This window comes from Neolamprologus brichardi, chromosome 10 (genome assembly GCF_056152115.1).
Source record: "Neolamprologus brichardi isolate AB-2024 chromosome 10, ASM5615211v1, whole genome shotgun sequence".
NCBI classification, from domain to species: Eukaryota; Metazoa; Chordata; class Actinopteri; order Cichliformes; family Cichlidae; genus Neolamprologus; species Neolamprologus brichardi.
In genome coordinates this window covers 2,984,427-3,011,052 of record NC_142113.1, presented here as the reverse complement: position 1 = coordinate 3,011,052, position 26,626 = coordinate 2,984,427, and the positions used below count along the sequence as shown (strand labels likewise).

General features: G+C 41.5%; 1 protein-coding gene across 2 annotated transcripts in view; it reads left to right on the top strand.

Moving 5' to 3' along the window:
* The first annotated feature begins 3,363 nt into the window (after positions 1-3,363).
* dscama (Down syndrome cell adhesion molecule a) overlaps positions 3,364-26,626 on the top strand; it is a 123,159-nt gene continuing 99,896 nt past the window's right edge. For both annotated transcript variants that reach the window (XM_087847065.1, XM_087847064.1), the window contains exon 1: positions 3,364-4,268. In XM_087847065.1, the coding sequence (XP_087703191.1) occupies positions 4,226-4,268 (43 nt within the window). In that variant the 5' untranslated portion in view covers positions 3,364-4,225. The remainder of the gene's footprint in view (positions 4,269-26,626) is intronic.

Below are 26,626 nucleotides of genomic sequence, written 5' to 3'. Positions count from 1 at the left end.
ATCTGTCCATCCATCCATCCATCCGTCCATCTGTCCATCCATCCGTCCATCCATCCATCCATCCATTCATCCGTCCATCTGTCCATCCATCCATCCATCCATCCATCCATCCATTCATCCATCCATCCATCTGTCCATCCATCCATCCATTCATCCATCCATCCGTCCATCCATCCATCCACCGATCCATCCATCCATCCACCGATCCATCCATTCATCCATCCATCTGTCCATCCATTCATCCATCCATCCATCCATCCATCCATCCATCCATCCATTCATCCAGCCATTTTCTTCCACTAATTCAGTTCAGTGTTACGGGAGGCATAAGCCTATTCCAGGGGTCACAGGGCAAAAGGCAGGCTAGACCACTGTTGACCCTTACCTTTTATTTGTATTTTTAATTTGGCTACAAACAAAAAACAGAAGTGAAAAGCTAAAATTAAAATAGTAAGAAAAACATAAAATAAAAATAAATTAACAAATGGGTGCTCTACGTAAACTGAAATAGTAAACTGACTAATTATCATGGTTCAAGATCATTTTCTTGTGTATATACAGTCGGCTTCCAACACTGCTACTATTTTTAGAACACTTGATGAACGACCTGCTCTGTCTCCTTGTGCTTTAGCTCTGCAATGCATACAAGATTTCTTCTAATGTGTCAAAATGATGATCTTTCATCTTGATTTTAATTTTGGGGAAAAAGATAATGTCACAACGAGCCAAACCTTTCACGTGGCAAAAAAAAATCCTGTTTTCAGTACAATGCACACATTCACCGTTTCCCCTGACATATAGCTGCTCTCTCTGTTATTTTTTTAGACAAAGTACAGCAGTACAGCATTATATGGCTGTCATTTGTTTACTTTCCCCGTCACTCATTTACTACTTCCACAGAAAGAATGAGAGCGAGAGGGGCACGGCTTACCGTCAGCGCCCAGATATCTTTGAAGCGGTAACGGTAATGCTGCAGTGCGTTAATAAAATAAGAATAAAGCATTTAACTGACTAGTATTTCAAGAGGTCTTGACCAGTTGTTCATATATTACAGGTTTGAAGTAAGATTGTACTGGTATGAATGGTATTAATATTGTTTATTTCGAATCTTTGAAACCAAACACTGGGAAAGCAAAACCAGTAGTTGCTCGTCAAATGTTTAGTCATTTTCATTATCTACAGTAGCATCATAACACATCGTGTTGCAGATCATAATGCTTAATAAATGTATTAATTTTTTCCAGTATCTGTTTCCATCACTAAATTGTTAATGTTTTAGACATTAAAAATATTTAAAAATATTTGCATTTGATTAAATAATCAGTGCAGTTAAATAACAACATGGTTTAAAGAGGATAAAACCTTTGATTTGATCCAAACCTCACAACATATCATGGAGTTAATGCAGGGATTAGAGAAATAAGGATTGAGCTCTGTATGACCATACAGCCAGTGATTTTAATCCAATCTCTGAAGCCCGTCCACTGGGATGAACACTGAAGACAATCATTTAACATATGGCTGAATGATTGGGCATAACAAGGCATAAAAGGTAATGAATCAACAAAACCAGTGGGGAAATGGATTGTTGCCAAATTAATTGATGCTCTTGTGTTAACATGTTTCCTCAATAACCAACCTATTTATTCCAGTTGTAAATATGTTATTAGCACAATACAACTGTTTGGTGGTTTTGATTTCTTGCTTCTCGGACAGCAGTTATTAAAAATGTCAGTTTGAATTGGATTTGCTTAGAAGTTTGTCATAAGATGCGATACAGGAAAATTTTAGCAATTCAGCACAATGTAGCTTAGCCATACTAGATACAAACCCCTAAGTCTGCATTTAATAGTTAGTGTAGATAGCATAGATACTACAGGTACTGATGTGTGAGCCAGTTTAGCCTCAAATTTGCTAGCAGTCTGAGTAGGTAGCTGCCTGCAACTGGGGCAAGATATATAGAGTCCCCGACTGCAGACCAGTGCTATACAAAGGCAGGCAGAAGAAGATGAGACATGCGTATTCCAGGGAACAAAATGCCATAACTGAATGATCAACAACCCCCCCCTCACTGCTGGGAGTCAAGGAGATTGACAGAGAAGGGGATTAGGCAAAATCCACACATACATACAGACAAAATACTTTGTGCACAGTGTCTGCATGTTTCCTTCCTGCTATCTTATTTTGGGTAGCTTCAGTCAGTGATAATGATCAGTTTTATTTTGGGGATGCCTGGCTGGAAGCGCATGGAGGGGCCAGACGTGCGTTGACAGGTCCTGTATTCCTGGCGCAGCGCACATGCAGGTCTGATGTGGATGCTAAGTCCTAAAGACAGATACTGCATCTAGGCTGTGGGCTAAAGCTTGAGTCGCCGCTGAACATAAATTCACTAAATCCAAACAGTCACATGACAGCAGTGTCATAGCTTCCAAAATTATTTCAATAGTATCTAAAAAAATTCAGCACTGCTGTTTGCTCGCTAAAGGTTTAAAAGGAAGCGTCTGAATCTTTGTGTCTCAAGCTGGTGTAAGAAACAAATAAGGTTGTTTTTCAGGTTTGTTCTTCCTTTTTACAACTACACGCTAATTATGAATTATAAAATGTTGATAGAAATATCAACGCTAATCATTTAAAAAAATGTGGCTTTACACTTCTCTATATGCTTGTCTTCATCCAGTTTCACAACTTAATTCTCAGTCTCCTCCTCCTCCTCCTCCGCTGTGGTTTGAATGGAGGTGAACTCATGCAGGGGGCTGTGGATGTCTAACATGGCCGCTGTTTGATACCCCCTGGTGCATTAGGGGGGTCGCTACTTATATTTGTCAAGGTCAATTAATGAATGCCGGGGTAAAGCTGGCAGGGTCCCCAAAATGCCCCCGGGGCTCATAAATTACCCAGAAGACACATTAAAGGACACGATTTGATCTCCTCCAATTAAGATAATTTAGATTTTTTTCCCTTAACCAAATGCCTACATAGCACCCAGTCAGGTGTAGCCTACATCACTGTTCCTCCCTGCCTCCCTCCCTCCCTCCTTCAGCCTCCATCCTGCAGCTACACCACAACAGTGGCAACAAACCATAGAAGGATGTCCTGCCTGAGCTAATATTTATTTATTTTTATTTTTTTCCTTGCGTTAATGCACAGTTCACCCTGCGTGGCACCTTGATCCGTCATAAAACAAAAGAAAGGGTTTCTTTTTTTTTGTATCTCCCCCCCTTTTTTTTTCTTCTTTCTGATTTTTCTTTTTTTACGCCAGAGGCTCAGCTGTGCCCCCCACCACCCCCACCCCTGCACCTTTAAGGCAATGGAGAGGGAGGAAAGCGGCTGCGGAGAAGGAAGCGAGGTTTTATTCCACGGTGCTCTGAGGCAGGGCAGGTTATAAGCGCAGGGACCAGTGTGCGCAGTTTGTGTGTGCGGCTGCGGGGGGAAGATGCGTGTGCTTGTTGCTCGCCGGATGGAGAGAGGTGGCGAAGAGAGAATGAGTTTCCAGCGCAGCTAACAGTCAACTCCATGCGCTTTTTAATCCTCGACAGAAATTCCAACTTTTTACGCATTTTTTTCCCCGCACATACCTGAGATGACACGTTTGCCTCTTTTCAGGGCATAGACTTCTAATTCATTCATTCTTTATTGATTCTTTTCATTATTGGAGGCTTTTTTGGTTCTTATTTTTTATTTTTTTAATCTATTTTTTCTTTGATGTTTTAATTTTCTATCCGTGGATTTCGGTGTGCGCATAGGCAGTGCGTCCTGTGCTTTTGAGCCTCTGACTCAGCAGCAGCGGCAGCAGCACAGCTCACCTGGTCCGGAGCGCACCGAGCCGAGCTCCCTCATGTTCCACACAGAGCAGCACTCCGGTACGGGGGGACGGCTGCACTGAGGCCCGGCACGGTGCGGTCAGTCCTAAAAAAAAAAAGAAAAAGAAAGGAGGGGTGAGACGCACAGTTGTGGATCATATACCATCTCCCGTTGTACCAGGAGACAATCAGCAGCAGGAAAAAGCTCAAACCTCCTCCTCTTCATCTTCTTCCCAACGTGAAGGATTGAGAGAGAGAGAGAGGGAGAGAGCGCGCGCGAGAGGGAGAGAGAGATTTGAAGGCTCCCTTTTCTTATATTGCAATTGACTTGGGAAAAAATAAAAAAGGGGGGAAATAATAAGAAGAAAGAGTGCGTGGAGAGAAGAAGAAAAAAGCATAAGCTTGGATATTGAACGGAGCGGGGCATGTGGATATTGGCTCTTTTCTTTTTCCAGTGCATCTTGAATGGTAAGTGATGCTTTTGCGCACATCGAACTTAAAGTTTATGCTGATTATCGAACAGAACCAAGCTGTAATTAATACGCAGGGTGGTCTGGAACCATTTCTACTTTGGGGATAATATTTATTTATATTTTGTCTCGGGGAAACGATGTGTAGAACAGGCTGTTGCTATGTCCTGTCACTGACAGTGGGGCTTTTGGTGGGAGGTTGATATTTACTTGCACAGTAACCTTTAATAAAGTGAAAATGTTTCAGCCCCTCATACACCTTCGATATTTAACAATAACCTTGTGCAGATAGAGAAGCAGAGAGAGGGGAGAAATGTAGGTTGTGGATAGGTGCAGCCTGTACTGCATGAAGAACAAGGCTCTTTACAGGAATATTTCTATTTTCCTTTTTCTACAATGATTTTTTTCAGTAAAATTTAGGGTCAAAATAAATTGGAACAATTATCAGTTTTCATTTTCAATTTGTACAGAAAGGATTATTTATTCCCTCTCTTGAAGCTAAGCTGGGCCTCAGTTTGGCTGCATTTTCATACATCATTTTTAGGTGCCGGATCTGCACTGTTTATAAATCAGATTTCTATTTGTATAAATTATGAAAGTAATATTTTAGTAAATCCTTTTGTGGGAACACAGTTGTGTGTTACTTGGTGCAATCAGCCTTTGGTTGTTTTAATCTCTATTCTGCTTTTGAGAGGCATTCAAACAAAAACCATTATTTGCATGAAATAATTTCTTTATTGACATTCACAATGATTTTCTCTTCAAAAATCTACTCACGAGCCAAGAAACGAGCTGGTGAATATGTCAGATATTTACTTTCATTCTGTAATTTATTTAAAGTAAAAAAAAAAAATGAACAAAATGCTTTGCACATGTAACTGCATGTTTGTGTGCTTTCTCTCAGATCTATTAATTGTCTCCTTGAAAAAGAATGAAAAGGTTGGCTAGTTGTTTTGTGTGTGTGTTTCTTTTTTTTTTCCGGCATTGCACCCGCCATATTAGAAGCACAGACATGGAGTCATTTTGAATTGGGGGGAAAAAAAAAAGAGACAAGCCCTTATCACCCTTGCCCAAATGCACATCTCGCAAAATGCATCCACATCCCGTTTTGTATACAGTGAATTCCTCAAAAGATTGGCTTGATAAGTGGTAGTTGTATCTTTCTTTGGAGTGGGGGTAACTGATTTATTTTTTTTTTTACAGCGAACACAGGAATTGGAAAAGGGGGGTGGTGAGGGACAAGGGGCTGTGGGGTATAGGACGGGATGTGCGCATGTTGGGGGGCAGAAATCGTCTCGAAAGAAAATTGAGCTATTTTGAAGATCTTTTGAAAGATACGTGGAAGCAAAGGGGTTAAAAAAATAAGACTGGACACAATGTGAACTGAGAGTAGACGATGATGCATCAAGCAAAGATGACAGGAAAACCATTTTGTTGCCAATGTGAAGGGTTGTGTGAAGGCAGGGTTTATTTATAGGAGAGAACGGATTCGAAGCAAATCCTCTTTTTGCTGCAGCCGAGACGAGAGAATTTCCAAGAACACGAGAGGACACTGGTGTTCATTTGAAATCGAACTAAACGCTTTGCCGAAATCCCCGTTTGCAGAGCGAGATCCGTGGCTTAGCTTGCTTGTGAATGGCTTTTTTCAGTCTCTTTGGTCCAGGCAACAGTGTTGCAAAATGGCTGCTACTAGAGACATCTACATGGAAACTTTGAATGGCAGCAACAGCACTTGTAATTGTGATGAATGCTACGTTTGAGGCTGCTGCTGCTGATGCGGTACCATTTGTATCAGCAGACTTGAATCCTCTGACGCTGACCTTTTCTTCTCATTCAGAGATCCGAGCGTCGTTTTTGTGTCGGAAAGTAGAATTGACCAGTGTTAATCATGATGATCCCTGTATTTTTCCTGTGCCACGCTAAAATTGACAGTACACAGAATTAAAAGGCTGTGAGTGGCGATGTTAGATGCTATTGTTTCTGCCGTGCATTTGTTTTCAGTGGACAGACCTGCAAAGACTGCACTTAACGAGCCATTTCCATCCGAATCGTACATTTTTACACCTCTTGTGGATGGAGAGATGAAGCTTTACGAAATAAAGGCTTTTAGAGCTCTGGTCCGGTACAGGCTGCTGAGGTTGTCTCTATGGAGACCTGGGTAATGAGTGTTGCTGCAGTGTGGGCTTTGGGCTCGACAAACACTGCACTCTGTTCAGGTGACCTGATCAGTGCTTCTCGATACACATCACGGCCTTTCATTTATTTTCAAAAACCGATGCATGTCTGTGCAGGTGTCGTTTGCATGCACTATATTTGCATTGGCGCTTAATAGAAAATGTATTTAAAGATTGCAGCTCCTGGCTATTTCCACAGCTTTTTAGTGATCATTTATGAATAGTATCTACTGTACAAACTCCATTTTGCTCTGAATTGCTGTTTTCCAATTTGAGGACACATTTGCAAGCTCATCTACAAGAGATATAAACAATTCAGCACTGTAGAGAGTAAAATCTGCTGTAGAGTTCACTCCAGTGGTGCTTGAGCTTTTAAAGTGCTCTTACAAAAGTGTCTATCCTAAATGGAATAGGAAAAACATTCCAGTTATGAAGAGAGAAAATTGGGGAAATGGCATAATGTTGTTTTTGCTTAGCTATGCCAGGGGGGGAAATCTGACACATGCTCAATTGGACACTAATAAGCTGTGTAAATATACAGTGAAGCGCCTCAATTGGCTCTTAGTATCACTCTGCGCATGTTTATTTTTAGCTTTTAGCTTGGGATGGAAAGGGGGATGCTGGAGAAAAGGTCTTTATCGTGTTATCAAACATGATTAATGTCGGAGCAGACTTTCGTTTTCCTCAGCGTTTCTTTCTGTTTTACAACATCGTACTGCAAACTTTTCACAATAACCAACAACTGTTTCCAGCTTTAAAAATATAAAACACCAAGACCCAGGAATATTTATTCAGATATGATCAAATTATGTAACGAAACATCACTGACATCACACAGTGGCTCGGTTATACCTATATATTTTTATATTCATATCATTGTTCTAATCTGTAGAGCATATAGTTGTAAATTTCTCACACTAAGTAACAACTTTCATTTGCTTTCCACAATATTTCCTGTCACAGAAGAGTGAAAAAGGAACTCGTGTTGGTTGTTCAGGAATTTGATCCATGTTATGTAAAAGATTGTGTTCCTCATCAAATATATAATTAAAAAAAAAAACACTCAAAAAATGATTCAATTCAGTTCAGATTTTACTTTCATACTTTGGTAGCAGCAGTTGTTTTAAGGTGCTATATACTGTAAAGCAGCGGTCCCCAACCTTTTTTTGCGCCACGGACCGGTTTATGCCAGACAATATTTTCACGGACCGGCCTTTAAGGTGTCGCGGATAAATACAACAAAATAAAACTAGTACCGGTACTGAAAAAAAGAAGATTTATTCATAACACACGTGAAAAGACCCAGGAAAACTGAGTAAACGATAAAAACGATAACAAAATAACGCTGAAAACCGATAAAAACCCTGAAAACCATACATTTCACACCTGAGCCTCAACTCTCGCGGCCCGGTACCAAACGACTCACGGACCGGTACCGGTCCGAGGCCCGGGGGTTGGGGACCGCTGCTGTAAGGTAAAGACTCCGTAGTACTGGAGAGAGAACTCCAATGATCACATGATCCCATATGAGAAAATACTTTGCGACAAAGGGAAGGAAGAACTCCCTGAAAGCACACAGCGAGACAAAGCTCATTTTGCCAACATCTCATTGAAGTTACAGCATCTGCTCCCACCCTTAACAACACGCTTAGTCTTAATTTTTCACAAGTGTACCTCAGCGCAGATCACACATCACTACCTTCAATCGAAAAGAGTTTTCTGAAGATAATCTAGGAGGCACGCTTCCCTGAAACATTTTCAACCAGACTAAATGTGTTGTACACTAGAGGTGGGGATCACCATACATCCCACGATACGATATTATCACAATACTTAACGCACAATACGATATTATTGCAATTTTTTAAAATATTTTGCGATATTCAGATTCTGTACATAAAGGTAAACTTTATCAATATTCATTTTATCTAATATCAAAGTCTCACACTCAGTCTTTCTCTCATTTCAGTTTTATTGTTGACAAACTGAACGGTTTGTATTACAGTCTAGTCCAACTTAACTGAATCAACCATCTGGTACAATTATAGCTATTCTGAACTATGCAGTTTATGAAAACTATGCAGCCCCTTCAGCAACTGAAGAATTTGAAAGTAAATTAAAACAAAATATAATTTTACATTAAATAAAAAAGTTTTAAACTTAATTAAAATAAAACATGTCTTAAATTAAAATAAGTAAACTGTCACATTTGGACAGTGAAGGAATGTCAGGATTCTTGCTCAGAAAAAGGATCAACATGCTCTGAAGTCAGAGCACAAAAACCTTTTTTGTAACAAAATATCGATTTCTGCTGTCCCTGTACCGATATATTATTAGCAAACAAAATATCACCATACTACACAGTATCGATTTTTCCCCCACCCCTATTGTACACCGCTAAAATGAATTTCCTTATCTGTAATTTACAAGTGGAAAAATGTGTCTTGGGTTTGCGATTTTTAAATTTGGAGACGACTGCACCAAATCTTCCTCCTATTTTACAGTTTTAGCCAATCGTCACCTGACAAAACAGTGTTGCTTAGAGGTCACATCAGGGCCAGTAGGAAACTAGGTCTGTGCAGACTCTGGTCTTTTGGTATACATCTGTCACTTCACATAGAGACAGGATGGGTTGACGGAGTCACAGCAACACACATCAGCAAACAATAACTGAGCTCAGTTCCTCAGTAGCACGTTAATATCAGCACACCAGTCAATGCAATGTAGGCCACCGGGAACATGAGTTTAAACTCAGCGTGTTTACTCTGTAAGTGCATAGTTGTCATGTCTTGATTTTGTTCAGTTAGGATCGGCACTGATGCTCGAGATAGTCATTTCTGACAGCTGTATTCATACATGCATGTTTACCGTTAGTAGAAACTGTAAAGTCAATATATTCTAAAACCTAAATGCGTTTATTATGAAATAAACAGTGTTTGTGCTCTTATATTAGCTTAGAGGTCGCAGTAGGATAGATTTCGTTCACATTTGTTGTTTTTCTTCAAGGTGTTATGAAATCTGGTTCATTCGGTAACGTTAGAAGGCATTAGAGACTGTTTTTGTGGACTCGCTAATCACTCCGGGATTTGTCCGTGCCATCGGATCGAGATTTTTTTTTGTTTGTTTTTGCCACTGCATGCTTACGCCTTAGCTTGGCTGTGAGTAGACTCAAGCATATGTTAATGGATGCACATTGAACTGTTAAAGGTTTCATTTAACCCAGACCAGAATGCTTAAGGAGATGATAGTGTGTAGTGAGGCAGAAAAAGAGGAGGAAGAGAGGGGGGAAGAGGGACGCACACAGTCAGCTTGTGTTATGTGGTATCTAAAACTCAAAGAGTCATATCAAATCGCCCTGCTTTTCCATGCAGAAACAAGATTATTCGCAGCATTTTTTTTTACACGTATGAAGACTGAACTGCCTTTTTTATCCTTCGTCCAGTTAAAGTTCATGGCTGCGAGTGCCACAGCCCAAATTAACTGGTATGAGTGACAGAAATTGCTCGAGCCCTTTGTTCTTGACATTGTAATGATAATTCAGAGCATCCTGCTGCTTTTTTTTTGGTTCTAGTCCATTTTGCAGCTGACATGTGTGATAGTTTATTAAAGATATATGAAGATAAACTTAATAAGGTTAAAGTACAAAATGCTATGCAATCATTAGATCAGCCAAACACTACAACATGCATTCAGGCTTATGGGTGTTTCACAGATAAGTGGTAACTATAAAAGTTGTTGTCGGTGCTTATGGCTATGGTATTCATATACAGCACATCTGCACTTAACATGGACTCACAGATTAAAGGTAATACTCAAAAGTATTGAATGACATTTTGACAGAATATTGGCTCAGATCAGTTTTACACAGTTTAACTGATGGATCACTGCAGTTTAGTTTGTTGTCTAACCTGATGACCAGAACATCTTTGACATGTAAGCTGCATCCTTCAGAAATGGCCTTGCGTGAGTGTACAATGAGACAGTGTTACAGAGCAAGTAAAGTGGTTAAAAACAATGGACTAGAGTTTCCGGTACATCTTATCCGGACTAGTGATTTAACAAGATCACAGTTACCTAAGTTATTTGCATATGTAGGCTTTCATTAGAAAATAGGGCAGTAGGTTAATGCTGTGACCAGTCAGGTACAACAAGAGGTAACATAAGCTCTCAAAATAAAGACCTCGGCTGTTTGTCCTTGAACTTGGAGGATTTTATTGAAATGGACTTCATTTCTAATATTACATATAAAATGTTACATTTATATAAAACAAATTTTTTATTTTTATTATCTAAAGCATACAGTGTATCACTGTGAAAGTAGTGAGTTTAGCATATGAAATACACTCTTGGACTGGTTGGTTCATCTGTTAAACTGCCCTTTAACACAAATGTCTAATCGGCCAATCACATTGCAACAATTCACTGCATGTATCCATACGGGCATAATCAAGCTCAAACTGGGCATCAGAATGGTAAAGAAAGGAGAAGTGACGTTAACCGTGGCATGGTTATTGGTGTCATACAGGTATGTTAAAAACTGCAGATCTATTGGATCTGTACCACACAACAACCTCTGGGGTTTGCAGAGAATTGTACACAAAAGACAAAAATATCAAGTGAGCACTGTTGATGTCAAAGGTCAGAGGAGAATGGCCGGAGTACTTTGCACTGATAAAAACCAAACTGCTGGTTACAACCACGGAGAGCAACATGCTGAAGCTGATGGGCTACAGCAGCAGAAGACCACTATGGGGGCCGCTCCTGTCAGCTGTATCCACGGATGTTTAGAGCTTGGCTGTGGTTATCCATCAGGTATAAAAAAATAAATAAACACCAGAGCCAAGTTCTAGACACATTATGGAGTGGCCCCTTCTACAAATGAAATCAAAACTCAATCCAAGGGCGCCGGTTTAGCTCAGCTGGACCGAGCGGGCAACCATATGCTGCTGAGGGCGGCCGACCCGGGTTCAAGTCTGACCCGCGGCCCTTTGCTGCATGGCTTTACTGTCAGTCTTCACTGTATCTGTCTAGTAAAGCCAGTAAAAGGCCAAAAAATTTATTAAAGGGGAAAAATCAATCCAAAATGGAGAAGAACACTAAACTTGTGCCATGATTCAGTTGCACTGAGCAGATATGAGGTTAAAATTGTTGACAAACACTGTTTCCCATCAACAATATTTGATAATGGAGCATCTACAAAATGCACTGAATTTATATATGTTTACTCTTACCATTTTGCCTGATGTGAAATTTTCATATTATTTAAAAAAAAGTATGTAGAACAGACAAAAATGATGCAACTGCTGCAAAACAACAGATCTGTGCACAGATCAGATTGTTGGTTTTACCTCATAGACAACAGAAGGAAGTTCTTATTTGTTGTCCCTGAGAAGACGTGAAGGGACGTCAGCAAATTATACTAAACTAACACTGTCCAAACCAGAATGAGACGTTTACAACAGAAGCATCTGAAACACAGTAATGTTACAAAGTATTCCTCTTGAGCTTCACTCCATATCGATTTCATGCTGTTTACACATTTTCACGTGAACAAAGTGAAAGACTGCGTTGCAATGATTGCTGCATGGGATGAAACACAGAGGCAAGAGGTTCAAACAGCATCTCATTCATGTCAGTGATATAAAAGACCTCGAGCTTGCAAGATTAACAAGACCAATGATGGCAGACGCGGTGATCGAAGCATTTTTGCATGTTCGTCCAAATTCGCTGTCCTTGCGTTAATTGTAGACTTTAGAACGTGATTTCATAAAAATATTCATTGAGTCTTGCCCTGAACAATGTTCTGCTAAACTAAGTTATACTGCTGGGAAATGATTTTATCAGCTGAACTCGAATTCTGTGGTCAGTTTGTGTAGAGGGGGGAAAAGCTAAAAATGAACCAGATTTTAATCATTTTAGAATAAACCTTTTTTATGGGGGGTGTTTACAATAAAGATTACCCAATGTTAAACCATAAAAGACAATCACTAAGAAAATAGAAAATACTCACTTGTAATTTCTTCCTCTGTGGCTGTCAGACATATTCATTAAGCATACCAGACCGTGCTGATTAACATTCACAGTCCAGCTCGTTTCCTGTAGCCCAAAATGTGTAACATTTTCAAACATTCTGGCAAATGTTTCATTAAAGTGTTGCTCGCCCCCAGCTCCATTCCGCTCCAGTCTCAGCTCTATCAGGCCTTCCCCAGAAGTGATTATGCTAATTGCTGTTTGATCAGATGATTAAATTATAATTTGATTAATCCCAGGCACTAAACGCTCTGAATATGTTGATGTGTGTTTTGCTGCCTGGCAGTGTTTGCAGGGCCGCTGTCACCGGTGCTGCCGGCATAATTCACACAGCTCAGGTATAGGACGGGGAGTACGCGAGGCTGCGTCGGAAGGTAGTTACGGACGCGAATGAAACGGCGGCGTTGATGTACAGCTGCGCAGTAATCACAGAAAACATGATGGTTAATAAAAGCTCACTCCCATCTGTGTGCTGATTGAGTGCAGCTCTAATGCAGATATCTGCCATTTTCTCAGCCGTCGCCTGTCCCTGTTCCTCTCAATTGACTGTGTATCCGTCAGAGTGATTTATATTAGTGAGGTTGCAGATCGTACACGGCTGCATGGTTTTTTGAAGTTCTGTAAAGCTAGCATTGCTAGTGCGACTGTGACTGGATATATATGAAAAAGCTAAAGTAGAGCTAGACACATGAAAACATCACAAATTCTAAACAATCGTTAAGAACCACAAAAATCCACGCTTAACAAATTGGCTCACATTTTTTTTTGCATAGAAGCAATAAGGATTGTCTTTTCTAGTGGGGTTACTAAAGACAAAATGCTGTTGCCTCAAAGGGAAATGGTGGGCTGATGAGTGGAGGAGGAGGAGGGGGGGCAGGGATGAGGGAGACAGTGATGGGAGGGGAGCGGGGATATTTTTCTGAGGCAGAAGAGTATGGCCGTGAGCAGAAAGGCAACAATGTCTAGTCATCTGACCCACAATCCCATTTAACCCCAGGACTTTGATTTGCCCTCCACTGTTAACTGCCACATTTCGCCTCCTTCTCTCTCTCCTGCAAATGGCATTCACTGTGCCCCGGGATAATGGGAAAACAACATGGCAATGAAGCAAAATGTCTTCCTGTTATAGCTCGCTACAGAGGCGGAAAATTCTCTAATCTGTTCGTGTGAGACACGGTTAAGGAAATTGTGTTGTGTTTATTTTGATACAATAACCAGTGCCTGTGAAAGACTGTTTATATGTTCATCCAGTAAATGAGTGAAATAAATACATGTATCCATTTAGGGCTCAGGAAAAATACATCTGTTAGTACATGTAACACCAAATACTCTGTAGGATTTTTACTCGAAGAATTAAGCAGCCAAGCATCTTCTTTTAAAAGTTTCCTTTTGTACTGATCAAGCATTTTAATCAGAAGTGGAAATTGTACTTTTTCACCAATGCAACATCATCACCAGTCAAAGTTCATACATGTCCCACACATTTGCACTCGTGTTTAGTAGACCGAATGAGTGAGCATTGTTGTTTCTTTCCTTTGAAACCACGAACATGATCCCAACGATTCTGTCTGTTACAAATGGAGCACGTGTCTCATCTAAAAACACGTCAAAGTGATCGAAAGGTGGAAAGTGAAATACACCAGAGATAAACTTCTCACTCAGTGGTGACTAAACATGTTGGCGTGAATGACCAAAAGCTGAAATCCAGCATATGTCAGATGAAGTCAAAGGACAAACAGGTTAGTGGTGAAGTACATGTTGCACCCTCAGAGAGACATGACTCCATTCTCCTTTTTCTTGCAACTTTATTCTCCTCAGTTCAGTTTGGAGTTTACAGGCAGCATAGCATATCATCAGCAAAACATCGCTTCCTCACGTCTCAGACACTGTTTGTTTGTTTTTTCTGCGCTGACTGATGACATCACACATCTGAACTCTGACCTCCTGGAGCCAGTAAACTACAAAAATTAACTAGAAATGTGTCCAAAAACAAAACACTGTTAAATAAGAATAGTCTTTAAAGATTTTCCCAACAATTCAGAAAAATGTAAGTTTTATAACTACTTTTAGAGCGCAACATACACTACCATGCTTTCTCTCACTTTCTTCTCTTTCTTTCTCACAGAAGAAACAAAATCCAGCTGTACTATAATTACTCTGCTCAGATGCATACCAAACCTTTTTCTTTAGGCTCTAAGCTCCTGTGCTGTGTCGCAGTACCAGTACTGTGGATGATCTTCAGGCTGTCAGCCTTCCTCCTCCAGCAAATCTCCTCGTTCATCCCTTCCTGCTGGGTTTAATGTCCTCCTCCTCAGCTCACCTGAGATCCTCTTTCTCTCCCTATCTCTACCTCTCTCTCTGTCGGCTCAGTCAGTTGAATAGTACTTGATGGTATAGCGAGCAGAGGTAGGAGGAATTTTACTCAAACAGAAATAATGCCACTCTCCCACCCTCTAACAGCATGCACGGCGTATATTGTGCCTCACTAGATTTTATACAAATTTAAGTCAAGTGCTGTAGCACTGTTCAGAGATACAAGTCAAGAACTCACGAGGGCATCTCTAACTAAAACATCCTCTCTCAAAAAATGTACTCCTATTGCTGAAATAGAAAAAAAAAAACATTTTCAGTGCAAAATACGCAGTCATGTTAACGTTCTCGGGGTGTACTCGGAGTGACTGACAATATTCTCTTTTAATAAGTACACTAGTTCTTGTACAAAGAAAATGAAGTTAAAGAAATACTTCAAGATCTTAGGGAAAATGTATAAATTTGGTTTCTAAGCATTATGCTTAAACTAATGCCTCTAAAGCCAAGTAATTATTATGACAACGTTGTTTAAGTGAAGGGTAAAGAAGGAATCGCTTTATGGATGTTCTGGGATTTGTGGAGTTCAACTGATTCTTTGAAAGCCTCACAGTGATCTCAAAACTGCAGGTTGCATGAAGCTATAAGCTGCAAGCATAACATTTATCTTTCATTCAGAACTGAGATAAAGACATTTAGACATTTAAGTCTTAAGTCGAAATTTCCCAGAATGTCAGACTGTGTTTTTAAAAAGCATTATTTGAAATGATTGATCATCAGCAGGTCATTGTCAGTTGATTCTAGTACGGGATATCCCACCCACACGTGTCCTGGCTGTAGAGCAAGAGCAATGCTACATGTGCTGTACCGTGTTTCTCTCCATCATGGAACAGATGTTATAGACGTCTGTGAAGGTTCAGACCCAGCGACACGCTCAGACAAAAACTGGTTCACCCGAAAGACAAAACTCCAAAACACAGACTTAACAATGTGGTGTTTGCTGTACAGTGCAGCGAGGAATGCCCAGACCTCTACATTGGAGAGACCAAACAGCCACTTCACAAGCGCATGGCACAACATAGAAGAGCCACCTCCACAGGACAAGACTCAGCAGTCCATCTGCATCTAAAGGTCAAAGGTCACTCTTTCGAGGATGCCAATGTTCACATTTTGGACAGAGAGGACAGATGGTTTGAAAGAGGAGTGAAAGAAGCCATCTATGTCCACTGTGAGCGACCATCTTTGAACAGAGGCGGTGGTTTACGACACCAACTCTCTGCCATCTATAATCCAGTTTTGAGTTCCCTCTCCAGACGCCTTAACGGCCACTCACATCCTGGGCCATCTGACCTCAGGAAATCGCATGATAGGGTGGGGCCAGGTTTCACAATGAGCTCACCCAAAACCCTGGCTGATTGGGACCCACACCCGCTTTCACACCTTGGCTCATGTGATTAGGTAGAGCAGCAGTCCCCAACCTTTTTAGTGCCACGGACCGGTTTATGCCCGACAATATTTTCACAGACCGGCCTTTAAGGTGTTGCGGATAAATACAACAAAATAAAACTAGTACCGGTACCGAAACAAAAGAAGATTTATTCATAACACACCTGAAAAGACCCAGGAAAACCGAGTTAAGGATAAAAACGATAACAAAATAACGCTGAAAACCGATAAAAACCCTGAAAACCATACATTTCACACCTGAGCCTCAACTCTCGCGGCCCGGTACCAAACAACTCACAGACCGGTACCGGTCCGAGGCCCGGGGGTTGGGGACCGCTGAGGTAGAGGACCATCAGGGGGTCCTTTTGTCCCTCTTTGGGGGGGAAACTCCCACTGGGGTTAAATCTGGGACTCTCCACCATTTGACCTTAGAACTGAAGAAGCTTCTCGGATGAGAGGTGAAACGTCTTCAAGTAACTTAAAGAAGTCCAGACGCTTTTCTTTGCAAGTTCCTTAGACTAAGATGTTATAGACATAACATTTTCTTTTTCTCTCAGCCCACGGCTGTTAATAACTGTCAGTAGGCTGCTTCTACTCAGCTTCTACTTTAGTTCACCTGCTGGTTAACAAAGTAACCCCAAATGTGGATGTAACACAAGGCAATGAAATGAATGAAGCCTGTCTATGAGGTATGTTGACTTATTATTAAAAGGTGCTAGAATGGGGTTGCTAGTTGTTCCTGCTCACCTTGAACCCTGAGTGTACCTCTCCACTGTCACCTCCATCTAACAGAAGACCACCAGTCGTTGATCCTTCCATTACATCTTCTGCTGGCAGACTGATTCAGAGCCAAAAATAAGAGAAAGGCGTGGCGCTGAAAGGGAAATCTAAAGGTAGTTCTAGTTATTCGGCCCCTCCAAGGAACCAATCGACAGCTGAACAGGGAAATATGTCATCCATACATGTCCACTGTTAAGGTTTGGAACAATTAAAGCATTGGAGCGGCAGCAATATTATCTGGTTATAATAATAGAGATGTAAGCAAATGTACCCCACTTTGTTGTCTTGGAACTCTTGAATTCAGTGCTTTGGTGGGATGAGCCAAAGGTATTGATCCTTGTCAGCACTCTGGAGCCACAGCAAACCTATGACTAACATTTAAATTGGTTGTCCCTGGTGCTGTTACCCTCAACAAGGCCGTTGGTTAATGGCAGAGATGCTCCCCACTGCTTCCCTAGCTTGGAAGTTTGCAGCTCTTCATTGTCCCTGTTTCGGGGTGGGGGGTGGAGGGTTAAACCACAGAACTTGAGAGAAGAGTTGGAGGAAAGTTTAAAGAATCACCACAGGTCATCCTGAAGTGGAACAAGAACGTGTGACTCAGATCTCATGGCAACCAATCCAGAACTTGATAAAGCGTTCATTAAAGCCAAAAATGTTTTGGGAAAAGTGTGTATTACTGAACTCAGTAGGAGTCATCCACTGAATATCATGAATATCCAACACGTTCTCACTCCCAAAGCGTAACATTTTACGCTAGGTGACAAATCGTCAACATATTACGTTTTCGGCTACCCACCACGTTCCTAAATGACGACCTCGGAAAAATGAGGAAATATGAGAACCCTATGGATTCAATCTACACATGTTCGCCCTTTTTCTTCTAATCACTTAGAAACACGCTATTTAACATAATTAAAGTCATGGTTAAGGTCAGGAAAAAGGTTATGGTTAGGGCTAGGGATAAGGTTAGGTTTAGGGCTGGAATACAAGGCTGGAACGTCTATTACCGCGGGAGCGTCATTGCACTGGATTTCAGCCATAACCCGCCGTGTACCATAAGAACGCCGAAGGTCTCCTTTCGCGTTCCTCAGGAACGCCGCGGGACGTGACAAAACGTCGGAATGTTACGCCTCGGGAGTGAGAACGGGCTCGAATATCTGTGTTTCAGACTAAAATAACTCAGTCTGGACCAGACTTGTGGCTTGTAGGTAGATAAGAAAGCTAATGTGTCACAGAACAGATATGGATGGCTACTTTTATTGTAGTTAGCTCCGTAACTCATAATGAGAACTGACTTCTGTGGCTCCAGAAGGCTGGGAAATGACTAGAGTCTACATTAAGCTCTGATCCACGCTTGAATTTCCATGTGACCTAATATTAGGTAAATGCAGTCATGTCAACATAGCATCACCTGGGAAGCGTAATGGAGCATTATCTCAGATGGTTGTTTCTTTCTCCTGATGTGCTTTTGCATGTTAGTATCAGTTACTAGAACTTTATCTACTCTCTACCTCTCCGTCTCAGTCTATTTGCCGTGTTTGTCCATTCCCGCCTTAGTGATGTAACTGATTAATGTCTTCAAAGTGCACAGTATGTAGGAACTCCCTCCTCTTATGTTAGCGCTTATGTAAATGAGCATTCATATGCATCAACTAACCCACTCCACAGTGATTCTTTGCTCACCCTCCAGAGAGTTGACATCAGAGAAGGGTATCATTGGTTTTACATAGCGGCTGCGTGGCACTGAGCACATCGCTCAACATTATTCATGAGGGCAAATTGGGCGCCGGTGATTTGGGAGAGTGAGGGGACTCTGTTCTTCGATCAGTGCGTCTCAGCTCGGTGCAGCGCTTCTCTTTACCGCTCATTGTGTAAGCCCCTAGGGCAACAGTGGAGAGGGTAGGGGGTGGGGTGGGTGCTTGCTTACTCACTGCCATCATGAGGCCATCCTGTCCTCCACCCTATCTCCACCCCTCCCTATCCAACCCCCATTTTCTACTCCCCCAACCACCACACTCTCCTCTCCTCCCCAGGCAGCCACTGCAGAGCTTTGCCTTAATTACCTGCATCGCCTGCTATGAGCTGTCAGTGTGGCTCAGTCCTTGTTTGCCCCAGTGGAGATGCCCTAATGTCTTGATGCCCAGGTGCCCGCTGACCTGGTGCAGACCACATAGGCCAAATTGTGGTTAATACCCAATCAGGCTCCAGTGTTTAAATACATTAACAGCCTTGGGCTGAGCACGTTTTGGGCTAATAGCTCATTGAATGTGATAAAATCACAGAAGAAAGGGTGAAAATCAGGCTTTTGTTGTGGAAACCAAGCAGTCAACCCGGATAATATGTCATAAAAATTCTCTTTTGTTGGCATTTCATCGAGAAAAAAAGGAGCCTCCATACTCATTCAGTAAAAGTTGATTAATGATGTTTGGTTGAGGTAAATACAAGCTGCGCAAAAAACCCTGACACATCAGTGGTCTAATGCACAGGCTAATGCATAGGCCTATTTATGCTGTGTGTTAGTGGGACCTGTATTGATCTCACATTTACTTAAATAAATTGCCTCAGTGAAGCAACCACTGACTGGCATTGGTCTGCAAGCAAATACTGAAGGAAAAATATAAATATAAACATTATTTGGTTAATATTTTTGAGATGTTATATAACTGAGAATTTTTTTAACCCCTATCTTGATTTTTAAAAGATAACTACAACTGTTTCCTGTCTGCTATTCTCTGTCATGCTGGAAGGCTAAATCAGCAACATTCCTGCCTGCATTGACTCCCTGCTGGCTCACCAGTGAACCAAGCCCATGTCAGTCTCTATGTTCATGGGCTACCAGACATTAACCCCACCTCCCACACACACACACACAAGCGCACAGATCCATCTGACACGCCTGTGTGCACTCTCCGTGACCGAAGCTTGTCCGTTGCCCTTGAGCTCCGAACGTAGTAGCAGAGGCTCCGCAAAGAGAAGATTGCACAAGGAGTCACCTGCAATCCACGATAAGAGTCTTCACCAGGGCCTGCCACCAATAGGTGCTGACATCTGGGAGTGTGCCAAGCATTATTCCGCACAGGAAGAGGAAGAGGCTAACTCAAAAGGACCCCCATCCCACCCCCACCGGTTCCTGCCCCTCTTCTGAGAATTGCTAAGGAAGAACACGCGCAAAAAAAAGTGAGAGTCCATCTATTATACATGCGTGGGATTCATAATTGAACAATATCACTTTTTCCTCTTTGTGATTTTGGCTCTGGGAAAAGTAATGTCAATTAAGACAAGTCTGGCACAAGCTGCCATGTAGAAGCTGTTAGAGAGTATGCCTCTGTGTGTGGGCATGATGGGCGTGGGAGAGGGTTGGTGTTGCTTCAGCATGATAATGTAATGGCATGTGGGTGACGCCAGAGCCATGTGAAGGGAACAGAGAACGGATGCACTGAAGGATTTAAATAGTTTGTGTAAACCTAAAAAGTGTTTTCTGACAGTTTCATGGTGTAATGATTCACGAGCCTTTGTAGATATTTACAGTAGCTTCATTTGGACTTATTCTTTTAGACTTTGTGACACAAATGATGTCATCAGAAAAAGAAAAACCCACCTGCACCCCAGTGGCTGTGTGTGGGTGGAGCTGCCTGAACCACTTCCAGCCACAGAACGACCAGAAACAAAACAAAACAAGACTCATTTTTTAAAACTGAAAAACCTCCCCACAGCAGACACGCCTCCTCTCCTGGTAATGACTTATTTTGATGCATTTCTCCTCTATTTTATTCTTTACCGTCAATCTGTCTTTACAGTACTTAAATAAAGCAGTAGCACCGCTCCCCAATGTGATTTTCTTTTCTTTTTAGCTAGTATTCATATAGTTAATGTGCAATTATTAGTGCAAATTGTTTATGTGTCAAAATGATCCTGTTACATGATGTTTGCTGACTTTCAATTGCTGTTTTATATTCATTTTTAGTAATATTGATAAAAAGCCCATTATTGTGAGAGACCTATGAACAGAAAATCCAACAAGATGTGGACCAAAGCGATGCAGATTGCAGCCATTATCTGCCAACCAGGCTGACGGCTGACTGAGTATTGATAGGGTCCACATAAATCTTTTATCTCCTGTTTCAACATTCTGCTAGCTCTTGTTTTGATCTTGCTCGTGCGGTCCCAGCGTTATCAACAGATCCTCTAAAGTGTGCTTTACCCCGCTGCAAAAACAATGCGTAACGTATCTCTGAGATGCGCATGTGTATGTGTTATGTCTTTCTTTTTTATCACAGCCGTTAATAAGATTATTATTTAACGGTGGTACACACGCTTGATGACAGCCAGCAGCCTCCCACGTACTGTCTCTTTGCTTGCAAGCAACCATTATGATAAATAGTCTTGGGCTGTTAATTTATAACTGAATATTTAATATTATGTTCCCCAAAATACAAATTGTGTTTATGTGTGGGTTCTTCTTTATTAGATATTACTCAGTGTCAGAGTAAGAGGGAATAGACTGTGAGGAGTGTCTAGTTTTAACCAGATTCAGATGCATTGCTGGATGTAGGGCCCAAGTACCTTAATTATTTATAAAGTAGTTGATTTTCCTTTTCAATTTTCATGAACCATGAGCCACAGCACAGCAGAGCATATGTGTTGTTTAATTTTCCAAATTTCTAGCTGCAAGAAAGGTCCAGTGGATAATAAATGCAGATCAGGAGGTGGCTTCATGTGTCTTTTGTTTTTTTGCTCTGGTTTGTTGTTTTTGTACCTGTATCCTTGTGTAAAGGTGGAAAAAACCAGAATGTTGAAGGCAGGGTTAAAGTAGTGTGAAGGAGAGATGAAGGTGAGAAGAGAATGCAATCAGACAGCTGGAAAAGAAATAGATACAGAAAAAGAGACTGAAGAGGAATAAAAACGTTCATTTCAAGGAGGTTGTGGATGACGACTAAGCTGAAGCGTGCTTTTGACCTCTGTCAGAGCATCTCTTCCACCCTTCTCCCTTTTCTTTGCATTCTCGTCCCATCTCTGTGTACATAGCGGCCTCTGTGTCACTGTCTGAGAGCTTTCCAGCTCTCCCATCTCCCCATGCAACCCCCACCCTGACTATTTTCCTCTAAAACGTAAATGCACTCCCAGTGTATCTATCTGAAACTGTTGGGATATGGTGGGGTTTTATATCCATCAGGCTTTCTCATCTTAAAATAAACATCCAAGCAGTAACGTGTAGAGGTAGTTTGGGGGTCTTCATTTTTTTTTGTGTGTGTATGTAGGGCTGCCACGATTAGTCGACTAGTCACGATTACGTCGACTATCAAAACCGTCGACGACTGGCGTCGTTTGAAGTAGTGATGTGCGGATCGATCCTGAAATATCGATTCCTCCGATACCAATCATTGATGTTCTAGAATCGATTCTCACATTAAAATATCGATATTTTAGTAATTTAGAATACATTTGTAGTTTATCATCAACAGGAACACAGTGGAAAGAAACTATAACATTCGGATTGTCTACATTCAAAGGAACTACTTCCTCTTCCGCCTTTCATAATTATGTGCGAAATACGGCTGTATAAATGTCTCGCAGCCTCTTGCCGTGCGCACTCACAACAATGGCTGAGCGTAATTGGAGTCATGTGCGGACGTATTTTACCTCCACAAACAGCTGAGACGTGGTTTGCGATACATGTGGCAAAAAAGTGCTCTAAGAGTGAGGAGTTGTGGCCATACTTGCCAACCTTGAGACCTCAAAATTAGGGAGATATTCAAAAGGGCTGTTGGGGGGGGGGGGGGGGGGGGGGGGGGGAGAGATAAATGTTTATTTATTGGATAAAATACATTAAATGTCATCGTTATTATTGGCCGGCCTGGAAACAGCGGGGGTATCCAAATTCAGAGGCTGCTTCCACCTGAGGACCCGGCCTTCGCGGTCTAAAGAAAGCTGGGTAGTACGTCACAGGTGGAAAATCGGGAGAAATTCGGGAGAATGGTGGCTCCGGGAGATTTTTGGGAGGGGCACTAAAATTCGGTATTCTCCCGGAAAAATCGGGAGGTTTGGCATGTATGTTGTGGCAACATCACTAACCTTGTCAAACACCTCAGAGTAAATTATATCACAGAATATGACGACCGGCAGCACGGTGGCACGGTGGTTAGCACTGTTGCCGCACAGCAAGAAGGTCCTGAGTTCAATTCCACCATCAGGCCGGGGTCTTTCTGTGTGGAGTTTGCATGTTCTCCCCGTGTTTGCGTGGGTTCTCTCCGGGTACTCCGGCTTCCTCCCACCGTCCAAAGACATGCAGCTTGTGGGGATAGGTTAATTGGATAATCCAAATTGCCACTAGGTGTGAATGACAGTGCGAATGGTTGTCTGTCCTTGTGTGTTGGCCCTGCGACAGACTGGCGACCTGTCCAGGGTGTACCCCGCCTCTCGCCCTATGACAGCTGGGATAGGCTCCAGCGCCCCCCGCGACCCTGAAAAGGATAAGCGGAAGCGAATGGATGGATGGATGGAATATGACGAGCGTATGTTGAGGTGAACTGAAGAGGAGGAGAGGGACAGGTGCTGCTAGGGCGAGACAGACGTCTCTCACGGAGTCCTTTAGTGCTGCAGGCAGGCAAGGTGTTCAAATAGCGCACAACTTCAGTTTTTTTTATTTCTATATGATGAACTCTGCATTATTAAGTGATAAGAACAAGTAATCTGATGTCCTGTAATCATTATGACGCTGTAATTTGAGATACAATAAATAAAACAAGATTTGTACAAAGTATCGGTATCGGATCAGTATCGTCGATACCACCCTGAATATTACTTGGTATCGGATCGGAAAGGAAATCAGTGGTATCGCACATCACTAGTTTGAAGCTTTGTAAGATCACAAAAGACGCAGGAATAAGTAGCAGGATTTAAGAGTGTAATAACGGACTGAAACAGAAGATGGCAGCACTGCATGTACAAGGATGCCAGCTGCCGTTAAACCCCGAAGAAGAAGAAGCTGTGTCCCAGAATTCATAGCGCAGCCCAGCTCAGTTTCCAACAATGGCGGCAGCTAGTTAGTTTTAATATTACTCTTATTATTCTTTCTGGGTCACAAAATAAACGTTTACCATATTTTCAGGCGAGAATGTAGCTGTGTAAACCTCAAATATCTGCTCAGTTTATCAAGACACCACATATTTTCAAAAGCGCTCCGACGTTTTCGGAGACGTCTGTTACCCACTAGCTCGATAGCTAGCCGGGGGCTAGGCTCATTAGAGCCGTGAGATCACCGGACTCCCGGCAAATTCTTTCACTACTCAGGTTAAACATATATAAGTCACTTAGATAACTTAAAAATGTTATTGTTTGGCTTTTTTCAGTATTTTATTTGTTCCTGAGTAAATCGGTTTGGCTGAGATTAAAGTTATAGTTTTTACACAGCTGAATAAACGTCAAGCAGACAGCTGATTATCAGAAGTGTGAGATGCTCCAGAATATACTCCGGTGTCCTGTTATATTTTAGATAGCAAGGAGTTTACTTCACTGAAACAATCTGCAAATTTCATTAAAATTTAATAAACTATCATCTTGTCTTTATTTTTAGTTAGCACATACCTTAAACACTTCAAGCTGTAAGCTAATGATAGTTATATAAGAGCAGATGCTGCTGGTGCAATAAGCTGTACGTTTTACGTTCAATGGATGATGATCTGATTAGTCAAATAATCGGTGACTAGTCGACTATCAAAATAATCGTTTGTGGCAGCCCTACATGTATGTGAAACAAAAGCAGTTGTGGGGTAAACTCTTTCTCACTCTGTCACTTTTAACAGTTATGGTAAAAGCTGGTTGTTACCACTACACCGGCCAAGGTAAATGAAAATGAATATTATTCTGATATGAAAAGAATCTAGATTCTGTCATTTTTTTTCTTTCTGACCTGTCATTATGAGGTGTTTTTCAGAACTTGTGATCTATATTAAAAATCTGGCACCCAGCTTGACCTGACAGTAGATAAAATCGAAATACTTTTGTTGCCTGCTTTTGTTGATAGCTTCATATACTGGGCTTCCCCATAATTGTAAATATAGACACTATATTGGAAAGAAAAATCATGCAGTGTGACGGATCTAACTCTTGGATTTTCTCAGCCTTTACATTGTACAGCTTGTTGAAGATCAGGTTCAGATTGAGCTCATACATCTGTTTTGGAAGAAAATGAACTGCACCGTGGTGAAAAAGTCCTCCATATAAAAGAGTCTCGCTCCCTGCTATTCCTAACAGATGCTGAGATTTTATGACCATCTTGATGGCAGACTTTCCTGCTTGAGAAAACCACTGACAAGCTGTTACTCTGTGTGATTACATGGCTGTAAATTAACCCCTGAGAAGTTGTCTGTGTATCATTATAGTTAGAGAGGGCCATTCTAAATTATTTATTATGCCTCTGTCTAATGATTTTGGCCTGCTTGCAGCTTATGTACTGTGTTTATGACAGCATAGTCAAGCTCTGAGAACAACTGTTTTGAGGAAATAAAAATGATAATAATGGTAAAAGGTTTATGTTTCATAAATGAGCCATTTAATTGTTGACAGACAAGTTTAAAGGGTTAATAATATGTCACTCTATGACACGGACAAGGGTAGGGGAAAAGCAAAGGAGAAAAAAACACAAGGGACCTTCAAAATACAACAGAAATCAAAATGAAGTCAACAAGATGGCACGGCAAACGAAACACTTGAGAGTTGCCCTGGAATATAAGGGCAGTAGTGTTAAGGCAGTTTACAAAAAAAAAAAAAAAAAATCAAAGGAACACCCTCACAATAATTGTACTGTCGCTAGATTATTTGTATAAATGCTTAGTGAGAAGTTTGAGGAGGCTTTTGTGATGCTATCAGGTATTAAAGCTGAATGCTGTCTGTCCAAACCTTTGGTATCTGCACAGAAAACATGAGGTGGCACTGTGGACAGACCCACACAGTGGGCAGCCCATTGTGGGCCCCAGGACCAACATGAAAATAAGGGCACATCTGGGCCCCAGATGGGCTTTAGTGGAGTAGCCTATAGAGTGGGCTGCCTACACCAAGTGGAGAGAGGAGCTCATATCTGCCCAATTATACAATAAAGCCACCAAATGGTATAAAGTGTGGACCAGAATGTTGCTCAAAATAAATAAACTCCTTATTCAATTCAATTCAATTTTATTTTATTTACACAGCGCCAAATCACAACAACAGTCGCCTCAAGAGGCTTTATATTGTAATGTAGACCCTACAATAATACATACAGAGAAAAACCCAACAATCGTATGACCCCCTATGAGCAGCACTTTGGCGACAGTGGGAAGGAAAAACTCCCTTTTAACAGGAAGAAACCTCCAGCAGAACCAGGCTCAGGGAGGGGCGGGGCCATCTGCTGTGATTGGTTGGAGTGGGAGAAGCAAGACGGGATAAAGACATGCTGTGGAAGAGAGACAGAGATTAATAACAAGTATGATACAATGTAGAGAGGTCTGTTAACACATAGTGAGTGAGAAAGGTGTCTGAAGAAGAAATACTCAATGGTTATTCACAAGGAATCACCACATAGTTGATTTGGTCCCACGTGGGGCCACACATGTGGGTTGGTCCATAGTGGGTCTGACTGTAT